We start from the raw sequence: 18,059 nt of genomic DNA, 5'->3' as shown, positions 1-18,059 counted from the left end.
CATACTGGACCAAGTTGTTAATTTTCTAGTCAATGACTTGCTTTATTGAGAAAAAAGAGGGTAAGGATAAAAATCTAGACTGAAAAGATTTCTTATTTTAATCCTGCCTTAAGGTGACCTCCTTTTGGGGAAATTCCGTAAGTAATTTTTTTTTAAGAATTGTGATCATAGAGTATTGCTTTATGATCATCCATTTGGAAATAGAAAATATAATTTATATGAGGGAACATATAGAAACAGCCAATATTTATTTAAAAAACAAACTTTATATTCTTTGCTGTTGAGGTATAGCTCTGATAGAATTGGTTTGTAAATATTATTTAGAAGAAACTTAGTTTGTGAATTCACACTTTTCATTTAAATTTGTGTTCTGTATCATGTGAACTTGAATTCACAGAGAAGTAATATAAGTATTTCCTGTGGCTCTCACAATCAGAGTGCATACAAACTATGGAAGGAAATTGACCAAAATCTCTTCCCCCTATCACAAATATTATAAAATGGGGGTATCTACAATCTATGTTCTGAAAATTTTTAAGTATCAAAATTGCTACAGGTGTTACAAGCACACATGTCAAAATTGAGTTCATGATATAAATAAGAGAAACTACAGATAAAGAAAATGAGCATTTTGGGGAAGCATTCCATATCTGTAGGCCTTTAGTACTTGGCCATAAGGAAGAAGGGAAGGGAAAGAAGAGAGAAAGAGGGAAAGGAAAAGGGAGGGAGAAACACTGAATTCTATATGGGCAAGCATATGTACCAGAGTTAGCTAATTGTACAGGTAAAAGGCAATTTGCTGAAATCCTCTGTATCTTCAGGCCTTTCTCATATGTAATTTTAAAAAAGAAAAAATGCAGGGTGATAAAAATAATGTTTACTGGAGGAGCTGTACTTCAGGAAAAATACTGTGAGTTTTAGGACTAGTAGGATGGCCTTGGTAGGCCAAGAAACGAAGGAAGTGTCTTATATTATTGAATATGAAGAATCCCCTGAAAGTATTCTTAAAATACAGTCTTGAGCCCACCAGAAGCCAGTTCCAAAGCTCAAAGTTTGTAGTCTAGAGGGTTTTGTTTTGTTTTGTTTTACATCTGCAGAGGCTTAATACTTCCATTAATATGAATTCTTATCCTTAACGGTGCTGAATAAATGACTCAGTTTCTTATCATTTGAATTATTTTTCCCTTTGTAGTACAGAATAAGCCATTTCCCCCCATAGTTCCTATATTAGGGCATCCACCAGAATTAGAATTAAATTTGAAGATTGGAGAGGTCGCTTATTGTTCAATGGCAAAAAGCCTAGGATTTAGACTCTGGTGCATGGAAAGCCCTAAGTACCTGTAGCTGCCATCACCACCATCATTACTGTTTGTGTTAAGGCATGTTGGAGAAAATAACTGCTAGTTAATATATATGTTCAGTGTAGCCCAGAGCAAAGTGGTCAGAGAAAAATGAGGGCTTTAAAGGATACAGTGAAGCCCAGCTTGACTTTGTATCAAATCTACCTGCTGCTGTAAAATAGAGGCCGACCTACATCAAAACTTGTACCTACTGGAAACAGTACTCCTTGGGCAAAGACATCATGTGATTCTAAGCCACAGAGTGTCACACTTTCCAGTTGTAAACCAAAAATACTTGTAAGTATGGAAAATGGTCAACACTGGTAGCCACAGTTTTTAGCCATACTTTTGTACTTGGTGGGCAGTGATTTCAGATTTTTTTTTTTTAAGTCTTTTAAAAGTATACATTTCTACATTTTGGGTTTTAAAAGCCTCGTGCATTTGTAGTATTTATCATTAAATATCTCAAGGTACTACAGTGAGTGTTAACATGTGGGCTATTTTGAATCAGGCCTCTTTAGCCCAGCATACCAATTTAAAAATGGTTCTAACACTTGATATAGATATACTAATTATGCCACTTTTTTCAGTTGCTGTATTTTAATAGTGTTAAATGCAAGAAAATTCTATTTACTTTTTGAAACTATGACTCTGACCTGATGTTAAACTTCGGTAGACAGGCTAGAGAAAATCTGTTAAGTATCAATATCAAGAACTTCCATTCAAATGTTTATACTCAGTTATATGTATTTTACTAGAATTAGATTAAAATTAAAATAAAAAATTTGGGGGTGCCTGGCTGGCTCAGTCCGTAGAGCATGTGACTCTTGATCTTGGGGTTGTGAGTTGGAGGCCCACATTGAATACAGAGATTACTTAAAAATAAATTCTTTTAAAAAAAGTAAAGAATTTAAAAAGAGTGCTCAGGAATTCTTTTATACTTTCATATTAATGCTTTTATTAGCCTTCTGCAGGCTCTGGGTTAGCTTTCTGTACATGTTTCCCAAGTTGGCTCAAAAACACTATTCTTGGTCTTGATACTTCTATGATATCTGATGAAATTGCAGATGAAAAGGAAAAAATATTGTGAGAAACAGGGGTTTGTTTTGTTGTTTTGAAGAGTCCCATGAAGTTAGTTACAGGAGGTATTAAAGTCAAAGAATCTCTTGGTTGAATTTTAGGTTTTAATTTTCTTCGGTGCTCTTTCCCTGAAAATTAGAGAGCCACAATTAAATGTCTCTTTCTTAAGCCCAAGAGCCCTAGATATAGTCTCATTGCTTTTGGTTCTGTATAGTGCTATTTTCTTCAAATCACTAAAACATACTAAGAGAATGGATCCATACCTTCCAGACTTTTAGATGTCAAGGGCAAAAATTTGTGGGGCCAATATATGGTTGCCAACTTTTTATTATGCCAAGTTGAGACTAATAAAAGAATAAATGCCAATGTCATTTTGTAAAAGTAGGGATATCTTAACACCCAAGAGAAAGTATAAAAGGTACTCTCTCAAAATGACACATTTTATATATTGAATGAAACTAACTTTATCAGAAACTTACTATAGTGTCCTTATTTTTTCTTATGTTACCATAAACCTGTGAAAACATTATCAGACCATTAGTGGTACACAGATTGCTATGTAGAAACCAATATTGAAAAACAAAACAAAACAAGGAAACAATATTAAAGTGAAGAAAAAAATGGGACTGACTTTATTCCTTTGTGTAAATTAACTTACACTAAAGAAGCTATACAAAAAATATTCTTCTATTCATAATATTCATATATACAGCCTCCCACACAAACCTAGCTTTCCTCAGAGACTCCCTGAATAAGTGAAGTTCTCTCTTCTCCTTTTATTCTCTCCCTTTCCATTTGTGACTCTTACAAACGGATCTTGGCTTTTGAATGGTTCTGTCCTTGCTTTTGACTATAGGATAATATACCAAGAAAGACTCATATTGGTCCTACACATGAATAAGCACTAAGCGTATAAATTAAGTCAAAAAATAATTTATTTTCCCTATTACATGTCTAATAGGAACTAATGAGTAACTTTATAAGCTCTGGACTCTGACCTTGCAGACCTAAAATCACTCAGCCAACATCTACCAAATATATATAAAACTGTAGTGTATCAGTGGAGAAAATGTGGTCTCTACCCTAAGAACTGACAGACAAGTTGTACATGAAACAAAATAATAGCAAGATCGTAATTTAGGCCATACCTATATGTTGTTTCAATAATGACCTATTTCTATGCATAGCTTATAAGAAAAAACAAAGTAAGAGAGGGATTTCTGTTAAGTGATATGGTAGGAAAGGTCTTAAAAGAAATGATTAACGTAGTCTTGTAAATAGGAAGATATTTTAAGTATACAGAATGACAAAAGCAGAGTTTACAGGTAAACTTTTTTGGGGGTAACGTCTACATTTTGAATTTTTAGAAATGGAACACAGAATTGTAAGGTATCAGGGCTAGAAGTTACCTTAGAGACCAAAGAAAAATTAATTACCTTTTTTAAAGACAGGAATTATGGATGGTCCTCCATTTTTCTCTAGACTAAAAGGAAAACATATTGATGACAAAACTTTATTTTCAAAGCAAAGGTTTACCAATGAAGTGTTTAAAGGCAAAGAATAACAAGGTGTAGCTAGTTAATGTGGTGTGTGTGTTGTTACCCCCAACACACACACCATATGGATGGGTGGGTGGGTGGCTTTTAAAAGCAGTATTATTTTAAATCATCATCCTGTACATGTAACATAATACAGTTACAAAATTTCCCTGGTAATAAAATTTAAGTCTCGCTTAAAGTTAATATATTAAAGGTGGTTATCACAAATGTATAGCTGGTTAATTTGGTGAGGAACATTTGCTGTTGTCCACTTTAATGAGGCATAGACTTCAATCTGTCCATATGCCAACTTCATGGCCAAAGGGTAACATGAAACTAGCTAGCATTTAGGCTGAGTGCTTTCATACAGGGTCAGTTAACACCAGTAAAATTATGTCTTTCTCCATACTTCAAAATTTGCATATCCAAGGACTCTTCTAATCTGCTATTCTTGGAGCTGGATGGGGGAATGGGAATAGAGAAGTGGTATATGCACCAAGAAAATGCTATCATGACCCCAGCCACAATCAGTGTACTTGCGAGTGGTGGTATCCAGGAACATTTCGTGGAAGGGTATTGTTATCCATGCCAAAGTTTCCAAACAGGTCTTAATAATCTTTTAGCACATTTCCCATAGTTTCATTTAATCAAACTCCTTCACTGAATGGTTATGAAAATTAAAGGGAATGGTCCATGTAAATACTCTAAGAAGAGTTCATAACACTATTAGTTATGGGAGTAATTTTTTTTTTTTTTAAAGATTTATTTATTTATTTGAGAGTGAGAGAGAGACAGAGAGAGTACAAGCAGAGGGAGAGGCAGAGGGAGAGGGAGAAGCAGACTCCCTGCTGAGCTGGGAGCCCGATGTGGGGCTCGATCCCAGGACCTGGAGACCATGACCTGAGCTGGAGGCAGACGCTTAACCATCTGAGCCACCCAGGCGCCCTATGGGAGTAATTTTTATTTGATTACCAGTTCCACCTCACCTGGTAACCATTCTTACAAGTTTACTGAGCACTGGTCACTGCTGACAGTCCTAAAAGTTGAGTGTTCACAATTCCAGGGGGTGCCATTCACCCTCAGTCATTGTAGATTTGTAGTTATTACACCTATTTTTTAGCAGTTGACAGTGAAGTGTCCTGAGGAAAGGGCATCTTTCTCTAATTCCTGAAAAGTTGCCATATGGGCTAGTTGTCAGAGTAATTGTGTAAAATAATACTTTTCATTATTTATCCTAAATTAATTTTTTTTAACCAGTAAATATTATTTAACACTGTCAATTACAGGAATTTAATTTAGATTTCCCTGTTTTATTATATAACATGAGGTAATCAGTTTTGTGGTTTTGGTTTTTCCAAGAATTAAAATGAAGATGTACTAATTTTTCTCTATACTGAAATTGATTTATGGAACCATAATACAGTATTGGATCCTAGTTTCTTCTATTATCATAGAGTTAATATTGTATCTTTTTTTTTTTTAAGATTTTATTTGACAGAGAGACACAGCGAGAGAGGGAACAGAAGCAGGGGGAGTAGGAGAGGGAGAAGCAGGCTTCCTGCTGAGCAGGGAGCCCGATGTGGGACTAGATCCCAGGACCCTGGGACCATGACCTGAGCCAAAGGCAGACGCTTAACGACTGAGCCACCGAGGGGCCCCGAGTTAATATTGTATCTTGAGTAGTTCTGTTTCCTACATAAATAGTGCTAGTTGCAGAGAAGACTTATAATTCATCTACATCGACTAAAGAAAATATGCCCATTCTAAGGAGATTCTCCTCTCCGTTTACAGAAACTTAAGCTCTGATGAAACTCCAGCACTGAAGCAAAATCCTCTGGATAAATAAATGCCTGTCATACTTTGCCATAACTGAAGCCACTGGGTCTGATTTAGCCCTATTTCTACCCTGGGAGTCTGGCCTAGCTTTGAATGACGTTCAAAGGTCTTTTGAAACTTCTGAACATTTTTTGATGATGCCAAGGTCATGGTGGTATTCCTGGTTGGCTCGGGACTCTCAAGTATATCCCAAAAATGGTTTCCTGGATCAGATTTGGAAGCAACCAGAATCCCAAAAAGCTTTTCTGAAACGTGAATAATCTTGACCAAACGGGATCCCCAAGATCTGGTTGTATTCTTGCCTCCATAAGCAGTTTTGTTGCTAAATCAGAATTAAAACAGGCTTTGGCAGTGGACATTTAGGAGGAATTTTCTCTCTTCGAATCCAAGGCATATATTCATTCATATCAGGAATAGCTCCCCTTGTTTGGTCTTCCTTAAACTTTCTTTTTATTTTTTAAAGATTTTATTTTATTTTGACAGAGAGACACAGCGAGAGAGGGAGCACAAGCAGGAGGAGTGGGAGAGGGAGAAGCAGGCTCGCCACTGAGCAAGGAGCCTGATGTGGGGCTTGATCCCAGGACCCTGGGATCATGATCTGAGCCGAAGGCAGACGCTTAACGCCTGAGCCACCCACGCGCCCCAATCTTCCTTAAACTTTCTTACAAGTTCCTCTATTGATAATTTCACTACTGCAACTTCACAAATATAGGCACAATACCTTAAGGAAGGAAGTCCCACTCGTTGCTGCATTTGAAATTCCTTTAAAAATGCTGGGTTAATACTTGCATCTCTGTTGATATTATTTGTTATACGAAGGAACTGGTTAGGCTTATTTCTGCATTCCTTTAATAGGATGCGGAAAGCATTTGCATTGTAAGTTAAGTAGCCAAGAGCACAGGAGCAAGCTGTGCGAACCTAAATGAAGAAACAATTCCTCCGTTGAGCTTTAGTCTTAAAATATCTAACAAAGTGTTCTCACTAAACATTTCATAAGACAGTCTCTGTAGCTCTGCGGAGCAAACGTGCAGGTCAACCAGTGGCAATCTACAGATGGAAGCAGAACTGCCATATTTTTAGAGAAAGCTGTCAACTGCCATTGGTTTCTAGTAGTTGTTCTCAGTCCTGACTGCATTTTAGAATCACCAGCAGTTAAAAAAAAAAAAAAAAAAAAAGCCCATCAACTTTCTTGGGGTAGAATCTGGGCATTCATATTGTTTTTAAAAGTGCCACAGGTGACTTTAATCTGCAGCTAGAGTAAGAACCATTGAGTTTGAGCTAGGACAGTGGGTCTCAGTCTTGATTGTGCATTGGAATCCCCTTGATAGTTATGAAAATTACTTAGTGCCAGGGTTCCACCCCTAGAAACTCTAATTCTTTTGGGGTGCAGCCTGGACACTGGAATTTTTCAAAACTGCTCAGTTGATTGTAATAGGAAACCAGGTAAGAGGCTACAGGATAAAAATAAGTTAAAAAGACACTCAGGAAAGCAACTCAGTTTTCCACTGGCAAAAACAAAGTATCAGCCACAGGACTCCAGAAAAAATACCCTCTGCCTGTGACCCTGAAGTAATTAGGTTGTTCATATGATTAAAGTATATTCCTGGGCAGTTCTTAGAAAATCTGTTAGTGGTGGCCTAAGAAATGTCCTAGAATGAATATAAGCCAGGCCCATGCAGGGTACTAGAGGGCTGATATGCTAGTCTCAACACTGGCATCTGACTGCTGCATATGCCCATATATCTACCATACCTTGAACAGTGGCTCTCAATGTATAGTACTGATACCAGCAGCTTCAGCTTATAGGAACTGGTTAGAAACGCCCATTTTAGGGCCTAAACCAGATGTATTCAATAAGAAAGGCTGGGAATGGAGCCCAGCAATCTATGGTGTAACAAGTCCTCCAGGTGGTTCCTGCGTCCCCTGCAGTTGGAGAAACACTGCCTTACACCTGGGGGAGGGGGGAAGGGAGAGGGGAATATTCAGAGGCAAACCACTACCCTGGCTTTCTTCATACTGTCACCTCTGATCCTGCTTGGCAGATAAAGAAAACTGTCCAATGGATTCCACTTTCATTCATTCCAAATAATCCTAGAAATGACTTAGATCACAAAAACTGGTTAGTTACTAAGTTACTAACCAGTTTTTGTGAGATATTTTATAAATATTTTAATTATAAATTTCTATATCATCAATGTACTTATTTGTATATTGAATCTTAAGTACTGAAGTTAAAACAAATGTGCACATTTTGTGGGAACCAAAATTATGGATGGCAGATGTAATACTAGAAAAATCATCTAATTTTGAGTCAGTAACATGAACTATTACATAACATAGTTAACCTGTAGAGAAAGTAGCCCACAAAGTGAGAGGCAATTACATTTTTAGAATATTCAATTATAGAATTACTTTTGTTTTTACCTCTTCTTTTCCAGAATACAAATGATAGCAGAGCTGTTGGATTGTACCTAATGTGGTAAATGCTTCTGGGATACCAGCTCTAGAATGAGCCAGGCTAGCTATTAAATTCCCTGTAAATTAAACAAGAAAAAAAGTTTGTGTTATTTAATTGATATAAACTGATATACTGTACTTTTGTTCATTTGCACATATTATTAAAAAGGGTTGAGTCACAAGACATCTCTGTTAATGAAGAAAAGCTGAGAAAAAGCATGTATATATTAAATGTAGAATTCTTTCCCCAAAATTATGATTTGGTTTTCTGTCACAAACAATAAAAGTTATTTAAGAGTAGGGAATTTTGAAAATCAGAGTTTTTCTTCCCTATGAGTTCAGAATATATTTTGTTTTGAGCTTTAGTGTTTTTTTAATGACTGTGAACATAATGATTGAACTACCATAAAAAAAATTTAGTATGTCCTTTTTGCAGTTCAGATCGCTTTGAGTTAAGAGCTTAATAGTATTTTAAACCCAAACAATGTATTACTTAAATTTAAAGTCATTGATGTTTGTGCCATAAAAAGAAATGTTTGGAGATTGAAAATAATAAAGTAATTCAGTAATTAAATAAATATGCAACTACCAATTTAAAACAATTTCATTCGAATATGTGTTTTATTTTTAGAGCTTTCATATGATATTCTTTCACAATATTGTTGCTGTGTTGGAATAAGTGCAACACATTTTAAAATATAAATGTATCCACCCATATAAATGTGGATGGATACTTTATTGAGGTATTCATTGGGGTTTTGTTCTTGTATTTTTTTTTCTGGCCTTCTTTATAAACCAAGGCCTTTGTATTTTATTGTTTCAGAATGGGGAGGGATGGATTGTATGGCTTAAAGCAAAAAATGTCTAAAAATAACCTTTTTTTGGGCGCCTGGGTGGCTCAGTTGGTTAAGCGACTGCCTTCGGCTCAGGTCATGATCCTGGAGTCCCGGGATCGAGTCCCGCATCGGGCTCCCTGCTCGGCAGGGAGTCTGCTTCTCCCTCTGACCCTCCTCCCTCTCATGCTCTCTGTCTCTCATTCTCTCTCTCAAATAAATAAATAAAATCTTTAAAAAAAAATAAAAAAAATAAAAAAAAATAAAAATAACCTTTTTTTTCGGGCATATATTTTTAAAAGCTTATGTTTATAGAAGGCATTATTTTAGGTGAAAGGGAGAGAGGTGTCTTTAAAGAGGAGGAGTAAGAAATGGGAAACAATGGAGGCAGGCAGAGGATCTAAGATTAAGAAGGAGATAGTAGGAACAGGAGCTGTGTGTAGAGAATGGTTATGTGGTGCACATAGGAAAACTGGACACTTGGCAACAGAAATCCTAGTCTTTGTAAAACTTCCGTGCCTTTGGATTAAATAGAATGCTATTTAAATAACTATCAAGGGGATTCCAATGCACAATCAAGACTGAGACCCACTGTCCTAGCTCAAACTCAATGGTTCTTAGTCTAGCTGCAGATTAAAGTCACCTGTGGCACTTTTAAAAACAATATGAATGCCCAGTCTTTGTAAAACTTCCGTGCCTTACTCCAAAGGTCAGGAGCCTTTGGAGCCTTTGGAGCCTCTTCTGGGAACCTTGTCAAGTTAGACATTTGGCACAACACTTACTTTACATTATATCTGAGGCCCAAATATCCTGCTTTGCTTGGGATACCCCAGACATGCACATGACTCTGGAGATGCATAGGACTATGAATGCATATGGACGAAGAAAGCCCAGTAATTTTTGAGATTCAATTCCAACCAATCTGAGAAAATTAATATTTGAAAGCTAGTATAATATAGTATTTCTTGCACACAGGAGTTTGTGGAGTAAAATTTAAACCCACTACGACTGTTTTTCAGAGTCACAGAATTACTATGACTTGAATTAAGAATGCTATTTAAATAAGAATGTATTTAATAATTTAAACATGTTTCTTTCCTAGCTAGTTTCCATCAGAAAGTTTTCATTTGCATGAATTTTCCTTCCATGCCAAGTAAAAATATAATTCTGTAGCAGCAAGTGTAATTTCCTTTCCTACCTTCAGCGATCCATTTCAGTTAAAAAACAAAGACCTTATTTATTTTTTGGTAGTAGTCACTTCATATGGTTGTCATTCTGATACTGTTTCATGTTGTGTTGAGAGTGATATATCAAGTCAATTACCTAATTATTCATCTTGAATATTAGCTCGAGTAGATACAGTTACACAATTAGCATTAAGGTGCCAAGAACTGTATTGGACTATTTTGCTTTGCTATATTGCATAGCAACATAAGGAACTCTTAAATGTTAGCAAAATGTGAAGTTGATCAAAAGAAAACCAGACAGAGGTATAGCAGTATAAGTCTGCCATTACTATTATAAATCAGTGTGTAGATTTTCTGGTTAGTAGCTCAGAGTTGGAGTCTCATTTCATATTCTCAAAAAAATAATTAGGGGGTTGAAAAAGTAGCTAGGAAATCAAAAAGGCCATGTTCAGAGTTACCCGGCTTCTATTTGGGGTACAGAGTAGACTCACACTGTCCCATGTAGACTTTGTGTGGAGTTCCGTGTAGACTTAAACCAGTTCATTCTTCAAACCCTCTGACATAGAATCAAGCTTATTTTATTATTGTTCAGATTACAAAACTTTTTTGAAAATAGTTTTATGCAGATGTAGTTTTATGTAACCACCTTCCAGTTATTTCTTACCTGTCAAGACAATAGTAGTGGAATGAACTGAATACAGACTATCAACTAAAATAGTAACACCTCTTGCAGACAAAGTAATATGGTCCACATCTATAATGACTTTAGCTAAGATAATAATCTGAAAACAAAAAAGAAGCATAGAATCATTGAATGTTTTCTACTCTGCTTCTCTAATTAAGCTTTTGTTTTTTGGTATTTCTCAGGAAGGCAAGGGGAGTAATTTGGTATGAACCAGTAGAAGAAAACCAAGTGGCCGGGGTTTGAATCCGAGTAGTTGTCACTATCTGGTCACTGTGGTGAACATGGCAGGCCACTGTAATCTTCCTACAATATTTGTAGCTTTTGCATCCTTGAAGTATGGGTTCATAGAAAATAGTTCTTCTAAAGGTCATTGGATAGAGAAAGAAGCACCCAGATAGAATCAGTGTGATCAGCTAAAGATGTGCAGTTAGAGAACTTGTCTGTATACTGCCTTGTTTCTCTGTGTATAATACGGGCATGATGAAAATGATACTATCTGCCCATCAACCTGGCAGGGTTGTTATAAGCATCAAATCAAGTAGAGAGGCAAAAAGTGCCTTGTAACTTGTAAAATTATGTATAAATGAAGATATCCTCATAAATAATGGAGGTTTTTTGAGGTAGAAAGGGCTGGTGTGAAAAATACCGAATTTTACAAATTGGTAAACGCTTTTCCAGATCAAAATTTTTTCTCGTTTTTAAGTTTTGTCTAAAAAGACATACTTATTGGTTTGAAGTTTTAACTTCCAGTTTTATACCTGAAATGCTGCCATTGCCTTCTCAGTTTCAATTGTTGATTCAAGAAAAGGCTCAAAGATTGATATGGTCATTATTCCACTTTCCAAAATTAAGTATTGTTGAAGGCGATTATTGAAGGCAAAAAGGGTTAATGCATAGCCTGCCCTTAAACAAATATCCTAGAAATAGGAGAAACATGCATTATCTTTAACTTAGTTCATCTGTTATGTTACTCAAGGTAATAGATTTTGAATTCTTGCCCATCTAAATATATTGCATTCTTATCTCTGGGAGTAAAATTTGACATTATTGGGGAAAATAGGTAATGGAGTTAACCCAGAATGTTACTGAACAGATAAAATAGAGAAGTAGGTTGTGATATCAGGGAGAAGAAAAGAGAAATAATTTTAATTTTCAGAGGGAATGTTAGGTTAATGATTATGCAAATAAATATCTAAATAGTAACAGGAAATTCCATAATTTCATTAACCTTCAGGTTTTTTGTTTTAACATATTTTTATTTTTATTTTCATTTCAACATTTCAAAGTAGACTTGATAAATCAAAACTTCCCTTGTATAGCATGCTATATATTATGTTTTATGCATTGTGGGATGATCTCTATCATCTCTTAAAATAAGTTCATTTGTAAAATTCTGTACTATATCCTAAGAGGAAATAAAAAGATGATTTAAAAATCACATTTTAACATTCTGGGATTTGGCAAACAGAGCAAAAGCCAATTCTTCCTTAGAGTCCGTTCATTTGCCAAAGATGAACAAATATGGTAGATCTTCCAGAAAGACCAAAAAGAATTTTATCACTAAATCTTATTTTTAATATTTTGTTTGAACAGTATAGTACAGAAAGAACCATTAATCTCGTGAGTTTTCTTCTGCCACTATTAATCATTATATAAAAGTGCTATATGTACATACTAAAATATTTACCAATAAAATTATATGATGCCTGAGATTTGCTTCAAAAGTAATATAGGACGAGGGGCTCCTGGGTGGCTCAGTCGGTTGGGCCTCTGACTCTTGGTTTTGGCTTAGGTCATGATCTCAGTGTTGTGAGATCTAGCCCCACAGGTACTCCATGTGCAGCGGGGAGTCTGCTTGAGCTTCTCTCCCTATGCCCCTCCCCTTCTCTCATGCATGTGCCCGCTTTCTCTCTCTCTGTCTGTCTCTCAAATAAATAAATCTTTAAAAAATAATAATAATATAGGAAGAGCAAGTGGGTATATAGATGAAATAAGACTGGCCATGAGTTAATAATTATGGAAGCTGGGTCATCGAAATATTTAAGTTCATTATGCTACTCCTTTATTCTATATATGTTTGAAATGTTCCATAATAAAAATTATGTACACACAAGTAGTCACCTGATCATAAAGCAAGAAGAAAGGTATTAGGAATACACAAAGAAATAGGGTCCAGTAAGTGAAGCAGGTGGAAATAGGCTGGGAAGAAAAGGATAATTATTAGGAGAATAATTAGTAGAAGAAAAAGAAGAGTGTCCCTGAGGAATAGGGTAATGAGAATAAAATGTGGAGTGAACTGAGGGAGAAGAAAGGTGGCTTAGGGAGTTAGACCCAAATTCAGTCTCCTCACCCTATATTCCTCATATTATTACAGCAGCACATCTCCATTTTTTCATATACTACATTAGAGTACAATTCTAAATTAAAAAAAAAAAAATTATGCAGTGAGTTCATTTCTCCCCTTTTAGCCCTCCTTTCTTCCTCCCAAATCCCCCAGAACAGAACTGACGGAGATAGTTGGCAGTTTTCTTCCCTGATTGCTAAATGCACTGCAGACAACAAAAGTTCTCAAATTTCTCTGGGATTAGTGCTATTCAAAGTGTGGCCCATGGACCAGTCCACAAAATGGTTGGCAACAGGATTACAGAAACTGGGAATTAGCATTTAAAAGGAACAGCTTTGGGACTCCTGGGGGGCTCAGTTGGTTAAGCCTCAGCCTTCAACTCAGGTCATGATCCCAGGGTCCTGGGATCGAGCCCCGCATTGGGCTCCTAGCTCGGCAGGGAGCCTGCTTCTCCCTCTGCCGGCCGCTCCCCCTGCTTCTCCCTCTGCCGGCCGCTCCCCCTTGCTCTCTGACGAATAAATAAATAAAATCTTAAAAAATAAATAAAAGGAACATCTCTTCCTTATAGTTAAATACCAATTAATATACAAAGAAGAATGTTTATAGCAGCATTATCAACAATAGCCAAATTATGGAAAGAGCCCAGTTGTCCATTGACTGATGAATGGATAAAGAAGATACGGTACATATTTACAATGGAATATTACTCGGCCATAAAAAAAGAATGAAATCTTGCCATTTGTAATGATGTGGATGGAGCTAGAGTGTGTTATGCTAAGTGAAATAAGTCAGAGAAAGATAAATATCATATGATTTCACTCATATGTGGAATTTAAGAAACAAAACAAACAAATGGGGTGGGGGAAGAGAAGAAAAGCAAGACACAGACTCTTAATTACAGGGAACAAACTGGTGGTTACCAGAGGGCAAGGAATGGGAGGATGGGTTCAATGGGTGATGGGGATTAAGGAAGGCATGTGTGATGAGTACCAGGTGTCATATATAAGTGTTGAATCACTAAATTGTACACCTGAAACTAATATTACACTGTATGAACTAAGTGGAATTTAAATAAAAACTTGATTTTAAAAAAAGAAAGAAGAAAGAATTTTTTTTAAAAATTGCCATTAGGCAAATACCATGTAATCATTGTTGCATCCGTGGATGCTAAAATTGGTGAGCAAAAGTGCATGCAAAACAGAATCATTTGCATGGGCTCAAAGTGTCTCACCTCAAGAAACTTGTTAATTAAAAAAGGAAAGTACAGTGACTTTACAGTGGAGAAATATGACAGTACGTTAACCAAGTACCCAAAGTTAGCACTGCCAGTTATAAGACGTAACAGCAGTATGTACCTCCTGAAATAATGCACTGAGCAGGTGAGTGAAGAAGACACATCATTTCTGTGGTATTCTTGCCAAAATGTACCACCTCAATTTAATCATGAGAAAACATCAGATAATTTAATTGATGGACATTCTACAAAGTAACTGGCATGGACTCATCAAAAATGTCAAAATCATGGAAGATATGTAAAATCATGAAAGACAAAGGACGGTGTTTCACATATTGAAGGAGACCAAAGGGACATAACAACTAGATCTAATAGGAGATCCTGGATTGGATTCCAGTAGAGAAAAAGGACATTGGTGAGAAAATTGGCAAAACTTAGATAAAACTTGCAGATTAGTTAATTGTATGGTATTGATGTTAATTTCCTTCTTGATATCCAGGAAAGCTGGATAAAGGATATGCTAGAACACTCCCTACTATTTTTGCAAAATTTTGGAAAATCTAAAATTATTTCAAAATTTAAAGTTTTTGTTTTTGTTTTTATGTTATTTTTTTATTGTTATGGTCAGTTAGCCAACATATAGTACATCATTAGTTTTTGATGTAGTTTGTTTTTAATTTAATTTAATTTTATTATGTTATGTTAGTCACCATAACCTCCCCATAAAAGATTGCTGGGGAAAAGCTTTCCTTCATCACACATAGTTTGAGAAGCACCACTCTGGAATACTGGGTAAGAAATGGATGACTGAGAGTTGAAAGGTCATAAAATTAGGAAAATTTTCAACACATCCAGGACAGAACAGATTTATTGGTTCTTCGAGCATTAAAACTGCTATGTTTCAAAGAATATGACAGCTATGAAAAATATGGAACAGTATTATTTCATCATTACAAACTAATGACCTACCAAAGAGATTTTACATTTCTTATATATTTAAGTATTGCTGTGAAACACTTATAATTTGACAATGTGGTCTAAAAACCTTTCTGCATGAGCTCTAACATTTTATAAAGATATACCTTATCTGGTGAGTGAAGAAGATAAAGGACATCGGCATACTTGAATCCTTCATTTTCTTGTAATTCATTCTGTAACAGATCATTCCTTAGGACAATGCATGCCAAGGAAAATGCCACTTCAACCTAAATATGTGATTTTCAGAAATTATTTTTTACTCGTGGTTTATCATGACATATTTCATTATACAAACATTCATATGGGATATACTAATTCAAAGATAATATATAATTCATTGATTCCAGTTCTCTAATATTTAGAGTGGCATTTATAATGTCTGGAGGAATGTCCCTTATAATTTTTAACATCTGGGAAAATATCCTTCCTCTGTGTGCCGTCAGCACAACCACACAGCTCCATTGGAGGGCATCAGGGGAGGCGGCCAGAGCCAGCCAGAAATATGAGGAGGTATTATCTTAAGTGCATAGTTGTATCCCTTCCACATCTAAAAAAATTTTAATTTCTTGGCATGGGATAAAATGCTGTTTTGAACTGCTTATTAGCTACTGACCATTGAGTTGTAAGGCTTCAATGGAATGCTTATGAATTAAGCAGAGCACTGGGGAGTAGTCCTGAGAAATACTCTATTTCGGGAGTCATTTGATGCACACTCTGACAGCCTTTTAGGAGGATGTAAATGGACCTTGTTTATTGTTGGGACTCGATACATTCTTTAAGTATTACATTATGCATTTCTATGAAAAATGTTAAGAATTTGAAAAGCATGATTATTATTGCAAAAATATATGTTTACTATAGAATCGTATTTGAAGAAAAGCATTGAAATGTATTTATGTTCTGTTCTTAACAAGTTGAAGAACTCATTGAAAATATATACTGAAATATGGATGGACGCAATTGAAGTAAACCGTTTTGCCTTGAATTGCATGTTTGAAAATAAAAATGTATTTTTATGTGGCATTTTCCATAGTCGTATGAAATTTGTACTTTGAAAGTCAGTGTAGTTTTTACATATAATCCAAGCCAAAAAATTGCGAGCATATGCTCCTTCCTTTGGTTTCCCTAATCAACTCCTATAATAGATAGAATAATCTCTTTCATAGCCAGAAAAGCCACATAACTTATAACATCTTTTCTGATAATACATTCCTTAAAAGAAATAATGCTGTATTTACTTACATATTTCTGTTTTCTCATTTCCAACAGAACTCATACCAAATTTTGAAGAGAAAATATATTTTTTGGTGTTATAATTTCCTGCCTGGCTAACTCTGGATGTCCTAAATTTCCAAAGTTTTGGTAGAGGATTTGAATAGACACGAACATCATTTTATTAAAGGCAGTTTACTAGAAGTAAATAGAAGAGTGAATGACTCTTGAACAACTCTTAAGTTACCGGTATTGAGAAAACTATTGTTGCTGGCCAACACAGACTGCCTAGTAGAAGGTAAAGCTGTTCTGATGGTGTAATACGGATAGGAATTACTTATATTTGAGAAATTTTGCTACATAAATCACACATCCTCATTATCCCCACCCAGTTTTAGCAACCAATATCTGAAGAAGAAGGGAAGAAATTCTGTGAATAATCAAATATCTGAGGAATAAAACTTATTTGATGAGTAAAGACACAAGATTTATTTGAAAATTTAACATTTTAATAAAATTTACTATTTTTACAGCAATTTTTAAATTTAAAACTTCTAAGATTTTGTTTAAAATGTTAAATTTTTTTATTATACTTGTGAATTTACATGAAGATACAAATTATTCTCAAAAAGTCATATTTCTGTTAATTTTTACTATATCAGAAAAAAAACAAAACCTTAAAAGCTTTTATATACCTTGATGTTAGGAGAAGGGTGATTTCTCAGTAGGTGAATAAGTACTGGAAAGGCATTTTCCTCTACAACGAATTGTTGACTGATAGGATTACTTGTATGGGCGACACCTATAAGAATATACATATCAATAAGAATATTTCTTTCCATCTTGGAAATGGTAAAGTCAAACACAGTTTGATATGTTGGGTTGATTAAGTGTCCTAGCATAATATGGTTAATAAATTACAAAAGGAAATGCTATATATTACTGAGTATTTACCCCAAAGATACAAACATAGTGATCCGAAGGGGCACCTGCACCTCAATGTTTATAGCAGCAATGTCCACAATAGCCAAACAATGGAAAGAGCCCAGATGTCCATCGACAGATGCATGGATAAAGATGTGGTATACACACACACACACACACACACACACACACCCACCCCACAATGGAATATTACGCAGCCATCAAAAAATGAAATCTTGCCATTTGCAACTATGTGGATGGAACTAGAGGGTATTATGCTAAGCGAAATAAGTCAATCAGAGAAAGACAATTATCATATAATCTCACTGATATGTGGAATTTAAGAAACAAGGCAGAGGATCATAGGGGAAGAGAGGAAAAAATGAAAAGACAAAACCAGAGAGGGGGACA

At 35.5% G+C, this 18,059-nt stretch overlaps 1 protein-coding gene across 1 annotated transcript in view; it reads right to left on the bottom strand.

Annotated features, from left to right (window-relative positions):
* Positions 1-2,284: 2,284 nt before the first annotated feature.
* ANKAR (ankyrin and armadillo repeat containing) overlaps positions 2,285-18,059 on the bottom strand; it is a 73,926-nt gene continuing 58,151 nt past the window's right edge. The window contains exons 16-23 of the mRNA XM_078071108.1: positions 17,420-17,526; positions 15,617-15,739; positions 11,715-11,873; positions 10,936-11,053; positions 8,219-8,328; positions 6,516-6,712; positions 3,857-3,903; positions 2,285-2,548 (exon numbers count right to left, since the gene is read on the bottom strand). Coding sequence (XP_077927234.1) covers positions 2,301-2,548; positions 3,857-3,903; positions 6,516-6,712; positions 8,219-8,328; positions 10,936-11,053; positions 11,715-11,873; positions 15,617-15,739; positions 17,420-17,526 — 1,109 coding nt within the window. The 3' untranslated portion in view covers positions 2,285-2,300. The remainder of the gene's footprint in view (positions 2,549-3,856; positions 3,904-6,515; positions 6,713-8,218; positions 8,329-10,935; positions 11,054-11,714; positions 11,874-15,616; positions 15,740-17,419; positions 17,527-18,059) is intronic.

The sequence above is a fragment of the Halichoerus grypus genome, chromosome 4 (assembly GCF_964656455.1).
Source record: "Halichoerus grypus chromosome 4, mHalGry1.hap1.1, whole genome shotgun sequence".
Classification (NCBI taxonomy): Eukaryota; Metazoa; Chordata; class Mammalia; order Carnivora; family Phocidae; genus Halichoerus; species Halichoerus grypus.
The sequence above is the reverse complement of the archived record's forward strand: the minus strand, read 5'-3'. Positions and strand labels throughout refer to the sequence as shown.